General features: G+C 40.4%; 1 protein-coding gene across 1 annotated transcript in view; it reads left to right on the top strand.

Annotated features, from left to right (window-relative positions):
• Positions 1 to 20305, top strand: part of lhpp (phospholysine phosphohistidine inorganic pyrophosphate phosphatase) — a 27553-nt gene extending 7248 nt beyond the window's left edge. The window contains exon 7 of the mRNA XM_060893754.1: positions 19750 to 20305. Within this exon, the coding sequence (XP_060749737.1) occupies positions 19750 to 19846 (97 nt within the window). The 3' untranslated portion in view covers positions 19847 to 20305. The remainder of the gene's footprint in view (positions 1 to 19749) is intronic.
• Positions 20306 to 20349: the final 44 nt, after the last annotated feature.

Consider the following 20349-nt stretch of genomic DNA (forward strand, 5'->3'; position numbering starts at 1 on the left):
CCCTGACCAATCCCGTCACTTCCCACACACATTTCCACCCAATTACGTCTCTCTACACGCCACCGTATGCAGATGAGCTTCACACAACACGTTACACTCTGCCCCTGAGCTGCACCATGCTAATGTGGTAGCCACAAGCTTTAATCACCTGTTAGCTTTGTTAGCAAAGAAGAAAATAATTATTTAGATAATAATTTTATTTATAATAATGAAGCTATATTCGTTTTATTAATAATTAGAAAGAATTGTTTACATCTTGAGAGGAGTCATTTGTTTTCAATCTGGCAACCAGAGCTACAGTGGACATTGTCTACATTCAATTTATTTTTAACTCAATCCTGTGCCATGTGAATAGAAATGTGAAAGAGAGAAACGAGTGAGAAAAAGAAAACGTGAGAGAATTAATGAAAGAAAGAATGAGAGAAATAAGGTAGTGAGGAGCGAGGGAAAGGGAAAGAAGGCAGAGAGAAAAAATAAATGAATAAAATAATGATAGAAAGACGAGTGAGAAAAATAAATAATTAGAACCGTGTGTGTGTGTGTGTGTGTGTGTGTGTGTGTGTGTGTATGTGAGAGACGGATTTCCCCACTTCTCTGTTTATGCAACAATAAGTGTTTTTTACACAGCACACAGAAATTCATCCGTCACTGTGTTTATACAAAACACACACACACACACACACACACACACACACAGTCCTGAACAAGACTACACAATGTGTAAATGAATACAATATGTTATATACCCTATGTAGTGCACTAGGTAGGGTCTACAGTACACTATGTTATATACCCTATGTAGTGCACTAGGTAGGGTCTACAGTACACTGTTATATACCCTATGTAGTGCACTAGGTAGGGTCTACAGTACACTGTTATATACCCTATGTAGTGCACTAGGTAGGGTCTACAGTACACTGTTATATACCTAGTGCACTAGGTAGGGTCTACAGTACACTGTTATATACCTAGTGCACTAGGTAGGGTCTACAGTACACTGTTATATACCCTATGTAGTGCACTAGGTAGGGTCTACAGTACACTGTTATATACCCTATGTAGTGCACTAGGTAGGGTCTACAGTACACTGTTATATACCTAGTGCACTAGGTAGGGTCTACAGTACACTGTTATATAACAGTGTAGGGTCTACAGTACACTGTTATATACCCTATGTAGTGCACTAGGTAGGGTCTACAGTGCACTATGTTATATACCCTATGTAGTGCACTAGGTAGGGTCTACAGTACACTATGTTATATACCCTATGTAGTGCACTAGGTAGGGTCTACAGTACACTGTTATATACCCTATGTAGTGCACTAGGTAGGGTCTACAGTACACTGTTATATACCCTATGTAGTGCACTAGGTAGGGTCTACAGTACACTGTTATATACCTAGTGCACTAGGTAGGGTCTACAGTACACTGTTATATACCCTATGTAGTGCACTAGGTAGGGTCTACAGTACACTGTTATATACCCTATGTAGTGCACTAGGTAGGGTCTACAGTACACTGTTATATACCCTACGTAGTGCACTAGGTAGGGTCTACAGTACACTACATATACAATCAATCACACACACACACTCACACACACACACAGTGAGATGTGTAGTGTGCACACATCTCACTCAGCACAGGGTCAGCGCTGTTTAACACAGTAAAACAACACACACACAACCATAATTTACACCACACAATCACCCGATTGACCCCACACACAACTGATTTACACCACACACACACAACTGATTTACACCACACACACACAACTGATTTACACCACACACACACAACTGATTTACACCACACACACAACTGATTTACACCACACACACACAACTGATTTACACAACACACACAACTGATTTACACCACACACACACAATTGATTTTCACCACACACACAACTGATTTACACTACACACACACAACTGATTTACACCACACACACACAATTGATTTTCACCACACACACACAACTGATTTACACCACACACAAACAATTGATTTTCACCACACACACACAATTGATTTTCACCACACAAACCCCCAATGTAAGCCACACACACACTATTTACGCCTCACACATTTGATTTACACCACAAATACAAAGAAAGAAAGAAATGCACGGAAGTAAAAAAGAAAAAAGAAACAATGGAAGGAAAGCACAGAGCAAATGAAAGTATTGAAGGAATGGAAGGATGAAGGAGAAGACGATGAATCCGACTGCACTGTAGTGTCCGTTCTTTGGTACATGTATTACCAAACGTGACCAGCGCAGTAATCACACAATTGATGTTTTAATGCAGGGCATTTCCAGTATAAATCAGAACTGTGACCTTTACTCTGTGTGTCAGCTGTTTGTTTCCTTGTACAAACGCCTCTGATGGTGCTTTAAGATTACAGACAACCTTAAGACAAAAGCCGTCACTAAGGCCACGTTCACACTGCAGGTAAAAGTGGCCCAAATCGGATTTTTTTGGGGTCAAGTGACCAGGTCAGACTTCAGGAGTAGTGTGAACACACAAATCTGGCCCAGATCTGATTTTTTCAAATCAGATTCAGACCACTTCCATATGTGGTCCTGAATCAGACCCAAATCTGATTTTTTTCCAATGTGGCCGCAGTGTGAACAACCGAGGTGGATTTGATGCGACTTTTACGTCAATCTACATCGACGTTCGTCACAATTATGCGCCGGCGAGTAAACACACAAACGTGACTACGCCTACAAAATGGATCAAATAATCAAAAGTTGCCCTCAACTTCCGAAAATTTTCAAAACACTGCGTCTCTGTGCTGCCGTTACACAAACATTTAGAAAGAAAAGCGACAATGCTTACTTCCTCCATAACCTCGCCAACTTTAGCACAACGGCGTGCTGCGTGTGACGTCATTGTTATTGTTCGTTTGCACATGCGGGTCAGTTCGAAACAGCAAACAGTTCACACTGGTATCTGATAGAGGCCACATTTTAAAAGGTAATGTGAACAGACAAACAAAAAAATCAGATCTGAGCAAAATATCCGAATTGAGCATTAAGACCTACAGTGTGAACGGGGCTTAATAGTTCAATTAGTCCAATCCAGACTCCACTTCTGAACAGTGAGCTTCCCAAGTTTCTCTCGGGACTCGCTGTACATTTGCCTGCGTTCAAATCTAACGTGAGAACTTGAGAAAACTAGCTGTAGAGAAAAAAGTTCAGTCAGGATGGATTTAAGGATATTAGTGTGTTGACTCAATGTTTAAGGAATAAATCATGCAACATTGTGTGTCATTGGAAATAATTACTGATGGTCCCGAAAGCTGATTATTGTCCTACAACTGTGATATATTAAATGTGTGAAGAAGAGGAAGAATATTGTAAGTTCAGAACTAAACTTAAAACATCAAATGTGCAACACTTTGGAAGGAAGATATGAGTTGGGGATAGAAAAAGAAAGAGAAAAAAATTAAAACACTGAATACTGTCAGAGCTGCCGTTATAGAGGCAACTCCTTCTGACCAATCAGAGTCCAGGACTCAGCAGCACTGTGGTTTAAAGGTGAGGTGCACGATGTTTTAAAGCCATTGTTGACATTTGAAATCACCAAAACAAACACGCCCCTAACCCAAATACGTCCCACCCCTGTATCGATAGCTCCGCCCACACATACATACGTAACCCAGGCAACTAACAGAAAGAAATGTGTCTTTATCATAGCTGAAGTGAAGAACAATACGATTGTAGATAAACAAACAAGCAAAAATGACACACAAACATAATCATGTAAAGGACAAAGACATATATTAGTTCTGTGTAACAAAACAAAACCAACGTTACTCACCTATCGAGAAGGAAAAAAGCACCTCGGCGTCTTAAGTAAAGTTGGTCACATATTCACAGATTGGAGTTTCCCGAGTCAATAACTCCTGAGCTAAACACTGTTACTACACAAAACACGGTTGTAGCTGCGTCTCTACATTACTACGATAGAAAAGAGGTGTTATTTGTGTAGTAACAGCGTTTAGCTCAGGAGTTATTGACTCAGGAAACTCCAATCTGTGAATATGTGACCAACTTCCTGCTCCTTCAGTTCTCTCCAGCGCTGGAAAGCTGATCCTATATTAACACGTCCTACTTCTTACCTTATCGTAAGTCTTTCTTCTCTTTCTTTCTTTGTTTTTATCCTCCATGTCAATGTTAAAACCGCTTTCTGCTAATGTCACACATGCGCACTGAACACTCTCTCCGCCCATATTGACAAGACACGCCCCTTTCTGCTCATTGGCTACACGTTTGTTTTGATTTTTGTTTCGTCCCGACTCAGTTTTCTGAAGCATTTCTCAAACAACGTGCACCGCACCTTTAAATTGTGAGAGATTGTATGTTGCTCTAATTCTTTAATTAGCCACATTTAACATAAAGGAAAGATACTTGAATATGATCTCAGCGAGGTTTCCTGTGGCTGTACGATCTGTTAGTCTTCTACACCAGCGTTTCCCTTTCACTTGTCGTGTCTTGCCTAAAAACCTGAGTTAGCCTGATTTAGTCTGTGTGCAGGGATTAAGCTCAAGTGCAGTGTGAAGTCATGGCCGTGACTCACTGTGCAGTCCCGATCCTCTAATCTTCAAGGTTGTGCTTGAGCACAGCGGTTCACCCGAGCGGCACACAGGATGGACGGAGCACTTTGAAGCCTTTGGGGCGGAAATCACCTCCTGTGCAGATCCTGGATCAGCTGATTTCTCCGTGCTAATGAGGCAGATTAAAGTGGTGAGAGGGAAAGCTGATCCTGAGTCAGTGTTATAGATTCTCCCTGAAGCTTTGAAGCCTTTAAGAGCAGCTGGAAATGGCTACTAGGGAGGGCTTGACCTTTAACTCTCCCTGTTATTCACTCTGATCCTCTGATCATCATCCAGCCGACCTGGTTTATAGTTACACTACGTGCTCAAATGCTTCATTTCTCTTACCTGATGATTCTGATAACACAGATTAAGTTGGGTGTGTTTACTGTAAACAGACTCTTGTCATTGTTTCTGTATAAAAAGGATTCGGGGTGGGGCTACACCTGAGCTCGGACAGTGATGTCATTAAAGAAGCATTATATCTTTGATCTAATCACATCTAAGATCAAAGTTTACCTGGAAACCTTTAGTAACCTAAGATAACTAGCTAGTTAACTGATCTAATGCTGATGAACGTAACTTTAATTTGTAATATTGTTTTTATGTGTTTTAGAAGGTGTGAAGGATGTGTTAGCTTAGTGGTTGAGGTATTGGACCACTGCTAGGAAGGTTATGAGTTCCCAAGTTCACCAAGTGGACCACACTTAACCCTCAATTGCTCAGTTGTATATGTATATATATATATATATATTAAAAAAAGGAGATTAAAAAAGAATAAGGGTGTCTACCAAATGCTGTACATGTGTGTTATTTGATGTAATGACTCTTTGGTCTCGTGTCTTTAGTGTGTTATTTGGTTTCTTTAGTGTATCGTTTGGTGTCTTGGCTATTAACTGTATCGTTTGGCGTCTGGGTTCTTTAGCGTATCGTTTGGTGTCTGGGTTCTTTAGCGTATCGTTTGGCGTCTGGGTTCTTTAGCGTATCGTTTGGCGTCTGGGTTCTTTAGCGTATCGTTTGGCGTCTGGGTTCTTTAGCGTATCGTTTGGCGTCTGGGTTCTTTAGCGTATCGTTTGGTGTCTGGGTTCTTTAGCGTATCGTTTGGCGTCTGGGTTCTTTAGCGTATCGTTTGGCGTCTGGGTTCTTTAGCGTATCGTTTGGCGTCTGGGTTCTTTAGCGTATCGTTTGGCGTCTGGGTTCTTTAGCGTATCGTTTGGTGTCTGGGTTCTTTAGCGTATCGTTTGGCGTCTGGGTTCTTTAGCGTATCCTTTGGCGTCTGGGTTCTTTAGAGTATCGTTTGGTGTCTGGGTTCTTTAGCGTATCGTTTGGTGTCTGGGTTCTTTAGCGTATCGTTTGGTGTCTGGGTTCTTTAGCGTATCGTTTGGCGTCTGGGTTCTTTAGCGTATCGTTTGGTGTCTGGGTTCTTTAGTGTATCCTTTGGTGTCTGGGTTCTTTAGCGTATCCTTTGGCGTCTGGGTTCTTTAGCGTATCCTTTGGCGTCTGGGTTCTTTAGAGTATCGTTTGGTGTCTGGGTTCTTTAGCGTATCGTTTGGTGTCTGGGTTCTTTAGCGTATCGTTTGGTGTCTGGGTTCTTTAGCGTATCGTTTGGTGTCTGGGTTCTTTAGCGTATCGTTTGGCGTCTGGGTTCTTTAGCGTATCCTTTGGCGTCTGGGTTCTTTAGCGTATCCTTTGGTGTCTGGGTTCTTTAGAGTATCGTTTGGTGTCTGGGTTCTTTAGCGTATCGTTTGGTGTCTGGGTTCTTTAGCGTATAGTTTGGTGTCTGGGTTCTTTAGCGTATCGTTTGGTGTCTGAGTTCTTTAGAGTATCGTTTGGTGTCTGGGTTCTTTAGAGTATCGTTTGGTGTCTGGGTTCTTTAGCGTATCGTTTGGTGTCTGGGTTCTTTAGCGTATCGTTTGGTGTCTGGGTTCTTTAGCGTATCGTTTGGTGTCTGGGTTCTTTAGCGTATCGTTTGGTGTCTGGGTTCTTTAGCGTATCGTTTGGTGTCTGGGTTCTTTAGAGTATCGTTTGGTGTCTGGGTTCTTTAGCGTATCGTTTGGTGTCTGGGTTCTTTAGCGTATCGTTTGGTGTCTGGGTTCTTTAGCGTATAGTTTGGTGTCTGGGTTCTTTAGCGTATCGTTTGGTGTCTGGGTTCTTTAGCGTATCGTTTGGTGTCTGGGTTCTTTAGTGTATCGTTTGGTGTCTGGGTTCTTTAGCATATCGTTTGGTGTCTGGGTTCTTTAGCGTATCGTTTGGTGTCTGTGTTCTTTAGCGTATCGTTTGGTGTCTGGGTTCTTTAGTGTATCGTTTGGTGTCTGGGTTCTTTAGCGTATCGTTTGGTGTCTGAGTTCTTTAGCGTATCGTTTGGTGTCTGTGTTCTTTAGCGTATTGTTTGGTGTCTGGGTTCTTTAGCGTATCGTTTGGTGTCTGGGTTCTTTAGCATATCGTTTGGTGTCTGGGTTCTTTAGCATATCGTTTGGTGTCTGGGTTCTTTAGCGTATCGTTTGGTGTCTGGGTTCTTTAGCGTATTGTTTGGTGTCTGGGTTCTTTAGCGTATCGTTTGGTGTCTGTGTTCTTTAGTGTATCGTTTGGTGTCTGGGTTCCTTGATGTTTAATCGCTGTCAAATATAAGAAACTAAAATATTCTCTCTGTTCTGTTTACTCTCCTTGTGTACTAATCCTTGTGAGAACCTGATGAATCAGAGAGTAAGTGAGAGGTACAGTTATAATCATTAATTACTGTTAGTGGTTCACTTCCACACATCTTGGTTGAGGAAAGTCGTTCTGCACATTATAATTTACACTAATCCAAGTTCCTGCTAGACTCCCAGAGCAATATCCTTCAACACTGCAGGAGTTCTTTACCACAATTAACCCATAATGACTGCTTCTAAGAACAGAGTGTGCAGTACTGTATGTGTGCAGTTTCTCAGCATATCTAAGATGACGTAGCATGAATTTATATGAGATGGTGTATGGCATACAGTGCGTTGCAAGGGGCTAGGGCTAACTCATGATGCTAACTCATGGTAGATGATGACACCGGTGGATTAATCTGATGGTCTGAGGATATAAACTGTCCCAGAGCCTGGATGTTCTGACTGCAGTGCTGTGGTACAATCAGGTGTCATCTGTAAACTTTATGTCGATGTACAGGGCTGCAAACACGATGATGGTGAATGACCTATCTGAGATGCTAAAGGACATACAAAGATGGTAAATAACATATCTGATGGTGGAAACGATGGAGTATAACTTACCTGAGACGGGTCATGACCCCTCTGAGACGGCATGTGAAGTATCTGAGATAGTAGATGGTGTGTGAAACATCTGAGCTATTAACTGAGGTATCTGACATGCTAAATGATGTATCAAAGATAAATGACATATCTGAGATGGTGTACGATGTATCTGAGATGGTGTATGATGTATCTGAGATGGTGCATGATGTATCTGAGATGGTGTACGACGTATCTGAGATGGTGCATGATGTATCTGAGATGGTGTACGATGTATCTGAGATGGTGTACGACGTATCTGAGATGGTGCATGATGTATCTGAGATGGTGTACGATGTATCTGAGACGGTGTACGATGTATCTGAGATGGTGTACGATGTATCTGAGATGGTGCACGATGTATCTGAGATGGTGCATGATGTATCTGAGATGGTGCATGATGTATCTGAGATGGTGTACGATGTATCTGAGATGGTGTATGATGTATCTGAGATGGTGCATGATGTATCTGAGATGGTGTACGATGTATCTGAGATGGTGTACGATGTATCTGAGATGGTGTACGATGTATCTGAGATGGTGTACGACGTATCTGAGATGGTGCATGATGTATCTGAGATGGTGTACGATGTATCTGAGATGGTGTACGACGTATCTGAGATGGTGCATGATGTATCTGAGATGGTGTACGATGTATCTGAGATGGTGTACGACGTATCTGAGATGGTGCATGATGTATCTGAGATGGTGTACGATGTATCTGAGATGGTGTACGACGTATCTGAGATGGTGCATGATGTATCTGAGATGGTGTACGATGTATCTGAGATGGTGTACGATGTATCTGAGACGGTGTACGATGGATCTGAGATGGTGTACGATGTATCTGAGACGGTGTACGACGTATCTGAGATGGTGTACGATGTATCTGAGATGGTGCACGATGTATCTGAGATGGTGCATGATGTATCTGAGATGGTGTACGATGTATCTGAGATGGTTTTCCAGTTGATTCACAAATGTATATAGTCATTGTTCTAAAAAGAACATGATGTCTGGAGATTTCTTTGGCATAGCGTAATGTTTATGACTAATGGAATTTATTCCTTGGAAGATCATATAAGTGCAGCCTTTTTTGTTCCCCCAACTTTCCACAGTTCTTACCTGAGATCAGCTTTGGGCTTTGACATTGTGCTGAATGACGTTAGACGTATGCAGACATGTAAGGGAGAAGTAAAACCGCTAATCCAGCCTGGTTAGACAAGAAAAAAGCTACTGTATTACAGCTTAGACACCACTTTCTCAAACAGAGCACACCCTGAACATCTTTGTCAAACACACACACACACACACACACACTTTTCAGTTTGCAGATATGGTCTAACTATATCATGATCCATTTAGACATTAGAACTAGTTGCCTTGCTCATGAAAAGGAGGCAGAAAGGTGAAAGGTGATGAGATTAGAGTCGACATTGTTGTAAAAGCTTCATGGGTTTGCCTTTGCTTGACTTCCTCTGTATGCAAATGGAGATGGTGCAGTTCTGTAAGAACGTCTGTGAAGCCTTTGATGAAACGATGCAGAGATCTGACCTTCATGTATGGTTTCAGTTCTCTGTGTAGGATATGAACACACCTGTGTTTGCTCAGTAGGCTTTTCCTCTCTTCCTCACACAAACGTTCTCTCTCACTCTCTCTCTCTCTCTCTCTCTCTCTCTCTCTCTCTCTCTCTCTCTCTCTCTCTCTCTTCCTCACACAAACGTTCTCTCTCTCTCTCTCACTCTCGGTCTCTCTCTCTCTCTCTCGGTCTCTCTCTCTCTCTCTCTCTCTCTCGGTCTCTCTCTCTCTCTCTCTCTCTCTCTCTCGCTCTCTCTCTCTCTAAATCCGTTTGTGTGCAACTATTAATTTGCAAATATTTTCTCCTCAACCTTTAATTCCTCCATGTGCTCTATCCTAAGACCACAGAGTAGCTCTGGGTTTAGCATCAGATCCTTCTCTCTGTAGTCAAGGGTATTACTACACCTATGACCTATCACCCTACACCCTACAACCTTACACATACAAACCCACACCCTACAACCTTACACATACAAACCCACACCCTACAACCTTACACATACAACCCCACACCCCACACCCTACAACCTTACACATACAAACCCACACACTACATCCTAGACTCTTCATCATACACCCTATATCCTACAACCTTACAACACTACACCCTATACCCCACGCCTCTCAGGTGTAGTCGATATATGAAGACGCTGAAGACCATCCCTTTTTATATCATAATGTTCCCACATTTTATGTTCATCTAGTCTCAGTCCCTCCAGGATTTTGCGATTTTGTGATGTCAGAAATGAACACGGCATCGAGAAACTTGCTATTTTTAAACAGCTGAGCTCTCACAGAAAGTCGATACAGATGTGTCTCAACTGCTAGGAGTTTAAAAGAAGAATCCAATTTCAGCAGGTTATTAATGTGTAGTGTCTAATATGTAGCACACTTATAGGAAGCGAGTTAAGCTGCATCTCAGGTGTACAGTATTTTTTACGTTTCTAAAAATCTTCTCAGCTCAAATAATCTCTTTCTTAATGCGACAGTATCTGAAGTTTACATACAAAAGCACGACGAGGTGCTGAAGTAGGCAAAAATGCCAACAGGATGTGCTGCAGGAGGATGTGACACTTAGTTATGGAAATATAACGCCAGCAAACAGCTGCTATATTGCTCTGTGTATGTGTGTGTGTGTGTGTGTGTGTGTGTGTGTGTTTGCTATTGCATAAGTTTGTTGAGATATGAGAAGAGAGAAGTGTTATCTCACTTACACTACCGCTTTTGGTGTCAACCTCTGTGAGAAATGATAATTGCTAAGCAATGAGGATCGTGGATAAGTAAATAAACAAAAAGTAAAACATGCTGTAATTTTACTTAATTTACACGGATTTATTTCAGTCAGTTGTTCATCATACAGAACGTTTCATATATTTTCTATGATTATATACACTTATTGAATATATTCAGTGCAACGCCATATAGAGAGGTTAAAGGTGGGGTCTTCGTTGTTTGAGAAATGCTTCAGAAAACCGAGTCGACGACAAACAAAACAAAAACAAAACTAACATGTAGCCAATGAGAAGAAAGGGGCGTGTCTTATCAATATGGGCGGAGAGAGTGTTCAGTGCGCATGTGTGACATTAGCAGAAAGCGGTTTTAACATTGACATGGAGGATAAAAACAAAGAAAGAAAGAGAAGAAAGACTTACGATAAGGTAAGAAGTAGGACGTGTTAATATAGGATCAGCTTTCCAGCGCTGGAGAGAACTGAACGTCTTCTGCGTGAAACGGAGCTAAACCTTTTACGGTACAACACACAGTACTACAAAAACACATGTGTATTACCATAGTATTACTCATTGTGTTCATTTATTGATAAAAATATCCCCTCGGTCAGCCGCACCAACAGGTTCCGCCATAATAGTTGCCTGGGTTACGTATGTATGTGTGGGGCGGAGCTATCAAAACAGGGGTGTGACCCATTTGGGTTAGGGGCGTGTTTGTTTTGGTGATTTCAAATGTCAACATTTTTCTTTCAAACAACGGAGACCCCACCTTTAAGTCTTAACACTTTACTAGGCTCTGTGCTGCTCAATCAGTAAGAACTGATCTAGATGTTTTGTTTTGTTTTGAAGAGAATAGAGCAGAGTGAGCTGTTATATGGAGGACTTTAACTAACTAACTAACTAACTAACTAACTAACTAACTGACTCAGAGTTGCTTATTTTCCTATAACTGCATGGCACAGAGTTTTATTTCATTTCTACTATAGTGCTTTCTTAATGGCTGGAATATAAGGAAGAAAGAAAATGTGACGTTACTGAGAAAAGAAACTGTGATGCAGAAAGTGTGAATATTCATCTTTAGTTCTGAAAACCTTCTGAGTTTTGCTAACTGATCAGAAATCTACTGATTCAGTTCCAGCGCATGAACCATTCACAAACTCCTCACAGGCTCTCAGCGACGTGACACAGCAGCTTCATTTAACTAACATGACTGACTCTGTGTGTGTGTGTGTTGTGTGTGTGTGTGTGTGTGTTTTGTGTGTGTGTGTTTTGTGTGTGTGTGTCGTGTGGTTGTGTGTGTGTTGTGTGGTTGTGTGTGTGTGTTGGGTGTGTTGTGTGTGTGTGTGTTGGGTGTGTGTGTGTGTGTTGGGTGTGTGGTGTGTGGTGGGGGTGTGTGTGGTGGTTGTGTGTGTTGTGTGGTGTGTGTGTGTTCTTTGTGTGTTGAGTGTGTGTGTGTTGTGTGTGTGTGTTGTGTGTGTGTGTGTTGTGTATGTGTTCTTTGTGTTGTGTGTTGTGTGTGTGCATTGTGTGTGTGTTCTTTGTGTGTTGTGTGTGTGGTGTGTGCTGTGTGCATTGTGTGTGTGCTGTGTGTGTTGTGTGTGCATTGTGTGTGTGTGTGCATTGTGTGCGTTGTGTGTGTGTGCGTTGTGTGTGTGTGTTGTGTGTGTGTGTGTTGTGGGGATAAGCTCCAGAGCTTCAGGACTGAAACACTGAAACACTCATTATAACTGCTCTAGTTCTACACCCTGTTAAGGAGAGCAGGCCTGAGTGGGCCTCAAGACTATGGATGGAAATGTGGGACGTCTTTAAAAAACTAAGTAGAAAGAAACTTGCACACACTGTTATACATATAAGGTGTTTTTGATGCATCCTAAATCACACACTGTATTATTTTACATATAATCCTCACCACATGAACCCCATCATCATCAGTCCAACAAGCACATGACCCAAACCCACTGTATAAAGTAGATCTGACAGTAGACTGACAGATGGAACTGATCCGTGGCCACGTCCCAAATCGCACTGTGAAGATAAAAGTATTTTGTAAATAGAATTGCTCAGAGTGAATGTCTTTGGGCTGCACATCATTCCTGAAACTCAGGAACTTTGTCGATTCTTATCTCACACTTCTGGAGAACGCAAATGATGTGTGTGTGTATGTGTGTGTGTAGTGTATGTGTGTGTATGTGTGTATGTGTGTGAGTGTGTGTGTGTGTGTATGTGTGTGTGTGAGCAGGACGTCCCTCAAAATTTATAAGGATTATTACCAGGAAAGCTGCCAAAAGACTTTCAGCAACAATAAAGTATCTGCAGAAACATCTGAATATTTATTTATATATTTATTTATATAGAATATCTCATTCTAATATGAAATACTGATAACTCTCTGTATGTAACAACAGTGTCTCGTATTCTGTGGGTGGTTAAAGTGGCTAGACCAAGTGATCAGGATGGGGACGTCGTGGCCTAATGGTTAGAGAGTCTGACTCCTAACCTGAAGGTTGTGGGTTCGAGTCTCGGGCCGGCCACGACTGAGGTGTCCTTGAGCAAGGCACCGAACCCCCCCCAACTGCTCCTTAGGCGCCGCAGCATGAAAGGCTGTCCACTGCTCCGGGTGTGTGTTCACGGTGTGTGTGTGTTCACTGCTGTGTGTGTGTGTGTGCGATGGGTTAAATGCAGAGTAGGTCACCACACCTAGCTGTGTCACGTCACTTTAACACTTATCACCCCAAACCGTGTGGCACAATGTGCTCTGGTCTGATGGTCTGATGAGCCCAAGGTGGATGTAAGGCCTACAGATATGTTTAGCACAAAAACAAGACAACTCATCACCCAAATGACGTCTTACAGACACTGAAGCATGGTGGTGGGGCAGCATCATGCTGTAGAGCTGCTTCTGTTCCACTGGGATCAGAGTTCAAGTCAAGATACAGGGACTCATCATCATCATCATCATCATCATCATCGCTCACCGATTAAAAATATTCACCTTCTAACACGATATCGCAGTACAGTCGAAAACATCAAAGGAACAACTTCAGTAGAAGACGATGATCAGCGGTTTGGAACCATCCAGAACTTATAGATCTGATAGACCTGATGTTTTTCCAAGGAAATGTGGAATGAAATGTTCACTAAATATGATAGTCATCATCTTCATCATCTCTTCATCGTGCGTGAACTCCTTCACCAAGTCTTATCTTAAAATCTCCATCTTACTGAGAAATCTAACATCTTTATTCAGAGTATTCTAAGGAACAGAAGGTGTGTGTGTATGTGTGTGTGTGTGTGTATGTGTGTGTGTGTGTGTGTGTGTGTATGTGTGTGTGTGTGTGTGTGTGTATGTGTGTGTATGTGTGTGTATGTGTGTGTATGTGTGTGTGTGTGTGTGTGTGTGTGTGTGTGTGTGTGTGTGTGTGGTGACACGGAATTTATATACACTTTCAGTTTGTTGCTCTTTCTTCATTCCATTCCAAACACTCTGCGTCATCAGTTCTAAAAATACACACATTGTGTGTCGGAGTCGGCTGTTTGTTTGCGAGTCAACAAATAGGCGGAAGCGCAGGAAAAGGAGGGAAAGAGAGGGAGGAAAAGCGATAGAGAGGGACGACAGGGGTCGGGTCACTGAGGTCGTCTGTGCTTATTTGAACGGAGCAGAAATAGTCCTTGGTTTTTATTCCTCGTATTATTTCCAGGTGTAATATTGTTCAGATATTCAGTAGGTGTGTTGAGTCGGGCTCGTTACGTCCTTATCACAGGATACGGACACTTATCACGAGTACGTGATCGTTTTTCACTACTTTTTAGTGTTAATTTAGTTCTGCACATGTTAAATAATTACTGAAGAGTTTGTTTTGATGGGCAGTGTTTTTTGTCACATCCCCCACAGTGTTCATTAATATTTCAGCGAGTGTGTATTAAAGCAGATTGATTTGCACGTGAGGGGTGTGTCGTTGTGACGCTCATCATGTGGTAATACACACACCTCAATTTAATACACACAGATTGTTTAGGTCTTTATTAAAAGAGATTTACAGAGTCATAAATTACACAATCACACTTTACCATATAGTTCATGATTTATAATCCCACTCAGTGTTTATAATGATTTATAATCCCACTCAGTGTTTATAATGATTTATAATCCCACTCTCAGTGTTTATAATGATTTATAATCCCACTCTCAGTGTTTATAATGATTTATAATCCCACTCTCAGTGTTTATAATGATTTATAATCCAACTCTAAGTGTTTATAATGATTTATAATCCCACTCTCAGTGTTTATAATGATTTACAATCCCACTCTGTGTTTATAATGATTTATAATCCCACTCTCTGTGTTTATAATGATTTATAATCCCACTCTCAGTGTTTATAATGATTTATGATCCCACTCTCAGTGTTTATAATGATTTATAATCCCACTCTCAGTGTTTATAATGATTTATAATCCCACTCTCAGTGTTTATAATCATTTATAATCCCACTCTCAGGTGTTTATAATGATTTATAATCCCACTCTCAGTGTTTATAATGATTTATAATCCCACTCTCTGTGTTTATAATGATTTACAATCCCACTCTCTGGTGTTTATATTCATTTACAATCCCACTCTCTGGTGTTTATAATGATTTATAATCCCACTCTCTGTGTTTATAATGATTTATAATCCCACTCTCAGTGTTTATAATGATTCATAATCCCACTCTCAGTGTTTATAATGATTTATAATCCCACTCAGTGTTTATAATGATTTATAATCCCACTCTCAGTGTTTATAATGATTTATAATCCCACTCTGTGTTAATAATGATTCATAATCCCACTCTCAGTGTTTATAATGATTTATAATCCCACTCTCAGTGTTTATAATGATTTATAATCCCACTCTCAGTGTTTATAATGATTTATAATCCCACTCTTTGGTGTTTATAATGATTTATAATCCCACTCTTTGGTGTTTATAATGATTTATAATCCCACTCTCAGTGTTTATAATGATTTATAATCCCACTCGCAGTGTTTATAATGATTTATAATCCCACTCTCAGTGTTTATAATGATTTATAATCCCACTCTGTGTTTATAATGATTTATAATCCCACTCTCAGTGTTTATAATGATTTACAATCCCACTCTGTGTGTTTATAATGATTTATAATCCCACTCTGTGTTTATAATGATTTATAATCCCACTCTCTGTGTTTATAATGATTTATAATCCCACTCTCAGTGTTTATAATGATTTATGATCCCACTCTCTGTGTTTATAATGATTTATAATCCCACTCTCTGGTGTTTATATTCATTTACAATCCCACTCTCTGGTGTTTATAATGATTTATAATCCCACTCTCAGTGTTTATAATGATTTATAATCCCACTCTCAGTGTTTATAATGATTCATAATCCCACTCTCAGGTGTTTATAATGATTTATAATCCCACTCTCAGTGTTTATAATGATTCATAATCCCACTCTCAGTGTTTATAATGATTTATAATCCCACTCTCAGTGTTTATAATGATTTATAATCCCACTCTCAGTGTTTATAATGATTTATAATCCCACTCTCAGTGTTTATAATGATTTATAATCCCACTCTTTGGTGTTTATAATGATTTATAATCCCACTCTTTGGTGTTTATAATGATTTATAATCCCACTATCAGTGTTGATAATGATTTATAATCCCACTCTCAGTGTTTATAATGATTTATAATCCCACTCTTTGGTGTTTATAATGATTTATAATCCCACTCTTTGGTGTTTATAATGATTTATAATCCCACTATCAGTGTTGATAATGATTTATAATCCCACTCGCAGTGTTTATAATGATTCATAATCCCACACTCTGGTGTTCCCCAGATAAGGATGAGGTTCCCTTTCAGTTTGTTTCCTCTCAAGAAATGTTATATATTCCTATAGAGCTATATGATATATATTCCTATATGAATTGTACTATTATTTCACAGAATAGCTTAGCTTAAAATCCCTGGGGTTGTTGCATCACTGTCCCGTGTTCATTATAGAATACAAGATGATATAAGTTAACACGCTCCTACTGTCGAAGGCTTTGTGATGGAAAAACATGAAGCCAAAGCCTTGATGTTAAGTTACAACATATAGAAATTAAGTGATTTACAACATGATCATAAATCAGTGTGAGATCGCTAGCCGTCTAGCCGACGTCCTATAAAATGGACGTGGCTTTTTCAGGGAAATGTGAAAGCGTTTGTGTGTGAAAGCAATACTGCAGTCGTGTGGTTATACTTTATTAGCTCAGCCCATGTAATATTGATAAATTGTTCATTTTAAACCTTTTTTGGTTTATATACAGTGTGTGTGTATATATATATATATATATATATGGGTGGTTGATGTGACATTTGATTTTAGTGTAACAGTGTAAATACTCATTAAAATGTGTTTTTTCTTACAACAATCATATGTAAATGAAGCAAAATACTGTATTTTATGTTGTAGTTTTACTTTTGGATGAAAAAATATTTTTTGTTCCTGTTTATTTAAAGGCTTTTATGCCAAATGTCCTGCAGTGTGACTGTAACATAAATGAGACATGAAATATAAACAGCTATAAAATAAACCAGCAACATTTGGAATAATTCATAAGAGCTTTGGCATTATTTTACAAATATTAACTTAATAAAAAAATGGTTTTTACAGACAAAAACAATATACAGGAATATTTACAACAAGCTAAACACAAATGCCGTGTTGTAACATAAATGCCGTCCTGCGGCGTGACATGGAAGTTCAGGATTTTGAACAGCCAGTTACATGGACAACTGTAGGGGTCTTCAAGACAGGCCCCCAACCAGGAAGTAACTTAGTTATTGGAGAGTGCTGTGAAAGTTAAATATAGATAGATAGATAGATAGATAGATAGAGAGAGAGAGAGAGAGAGAGAGAGAGAGAGAGAGAGAGAGATTTCCACAGTTCTTTCTGTATTTATGTGTGTATGTTGATCAAGTGCTGAGCCAAAAATAGACAAAATTTAAAGTCAGGTTTTATTGGTACACGATGTATTCGTCTCTGTTGAACATCAAACCCTTCTGTGTGTTTGTCACTTATCACACTGAGGGTTATAATGTCTAGATAAATCCTGAACTCTGGATCGTAAACACTGTTTGATTCACTGAGTAAATACTGAGGATCAGAATAAGGCAGAGTGAGCATCACATCACACGGCTGTGTGTTATAGCTGGACGGCTGTTATTGTCTTGGCCAGACTACAGAGAATGGTGGGTGGAATTTCCAAACTTATTGTGTGTGTGTGTGTGTGTGTGTGTGTGTGTGTGTGTGTGTGTGTGTGTGTGTTGGAAGGCAGATGGCAGCTATGTTGATTGTGTAACGAACACAAACACTAATGAATAGAGTTGCAGCACTGACCTGTTCCACATGAGCTTTACTCTAAACATCAACACCCAGATCTAACATCCAGACCCAACATCTAACCGTGTTAATGCAGAACCTGAGCATTTATATAATTGTGTGTATTAATGCTCGGATATGTCCTGTGTACAAAAGGCCAGTGCGTAATAAACTCAATCCAGGAGTTAATCCATATCCTTAACTTCATTAAAAGGCCACGCCTCCTTCCCTGAGACTGACAGACACAGAGGCCACGCCTCCTATCTCTCTTTGTCTTTACCTCTGTCTCTCTCTCTCTCACTCTCTCTCACTCTTTCTCTCATCTGTATCTCTCTATATGTCTCTTTGATTCTCTCTGTCTCTGTTCATTCCTCTACAGTGTCTCATTGTTCAGGTGTCATGGACGTTACCGACACTTTGCCTCAAAGGCAGTGTGTGTCTGTACCGTGGTAGTGGTATTGATATTTCAGGGACCTGTAGAACACACACACCCATACACACACACACACACACACACACACACACACACACACACAGTAAGCAGTAACAGTAGATGCACTGTGCTGACATTTGCATGGTCACAGACTTGGCTATTTGTCTATTATTCATGTAGAGTACACACACACACACACACACACTTTGTGTCCAATTTTGTCTTGTGTCCATTTGCATGCATTCTATAACTGTGTGTTTTCTGATTGGAGAGGAAGAGGTGTGTGTGTGTGTGTGTGTGTGTGTGTGTGTGTGTGTGTGTGTGTGTGTAGTTATTGGGAACAGTCCCATTCCTTGCCAGCTGATTACACACTGATTTCACATTCATCACTGAACAACAATGACAAACACGTGCACACACACACACACACACACTTTATTAACAGCAGACAACTTGATCTCTAACAAAACAATAGATGGACACACACACACACACACTATCTCTCTCAAGGAAAGTCTTTGTTACCTAAACCTGTTGGGACACCTTTGTGTGAGAAGCAAAAACACACACACAAAAACACACATACTTCACGCTACACACACACACCCACACACTTATCTGTTGGTGTCACATCCTTCCAGAGCGAAGTTCCTTTTGTTTTTGGTTCAGTGGTTTAGTATAAACACACACACACACACACGATAATGTGTCTGATAGCATCATACTGCTCCACCCTTATGTTTATTGATATTTTTCACTGTGTGTGTTGTAGGCCAACATGTTACACACACTGAACTATATCATGTAACTTATTTATTATGCTGTAGAACCCTGTGTGTGTGTGTGTGTGTGTGTGTGTGTGTGAGAGAGAGAGAGATACACTGCCACATATACATTTGTTAAACACACCCATGTAATCAAAACTATTGGAACACGTTTAAACCGATTTAGACCTACGGGTGTGTGATACATCGGTGACTGACAGGTGTTTGTTGTTGCCCAGGTGTGTCCTGATAGATTAATTGTTTACTTGGTCTGCTCTCGGTGTGTGACGACTGCATTTGGTGTTTAAACAAAACAAAAGGATAAACTCACATGAAGACCAGAGAGCTGTCTCTGTCTTTTTCCTCCATTTGATAAAAATCTTGTACATTTATTACTCGAGTGTCATGACACGTCTCCCTCCCTCCCTCCCTCCCTCCCTCCCCTCTGTGTGTAGGCCAAGTGATGAGAAACACCCTACAGTTACTGCTGATGGATATGTGGACAATCTGGCCTGTGCTGTGGACACCATCCTGAAACACCGCCGTGTTTAGACACGAACTCGTCCCTGAGCTCAGACCTGCTGGTAAACACCAGTTAACTCTAATTAACTAGTCATCGTCTGTGTGTCACTACAATCTGTGGTCTTCCTATTTGTATTGATGTACTATAAATGTATTGATGATATGAATTAAATTACACATTACATTGGCTTAAAGGAATATGATCCAAGTTTAAAGGGGTTTTCTGTTACACGTGAGCTAGTGTTCGACTAGCGTTCGACTGGCGTTCGACTGGCGTTCGACTGGCGTTCGACTGGCGTTCGACTGGCGTTCGATTTGCTCATTTTGCTAATGTTAGTTACTAAGTTACGCTGAATTGTATGAGGTCAGAGGATGTTTTCAGATTTACATATTTATGCGTATTCAAAGTTTCTGTCCTTTAAGTGTTTCAATAGGATTGTAATGCAGCAGGGACTTTAATGTTAAACGCTATAAACAATGTAAATCACACTGACTGTACATTCTCTTTGTGTGTGTGGGGCTCCCAGATTACA

This window comes from Tachysurus vachellii, chromosome 2 (assembly GCF_030014155.1).
Source record: "Tachysurus vachellii isolate PV-2020 chromosome 2, HZAU_Pvac_v1, whole genome shotgun sequence".
Lineage (NCBI taxonomy): Eukaryota > Metazoa > Chordata > Actinopteri > Siluriformes > Bagridae > Tachysurus > Tachysurus vachellii.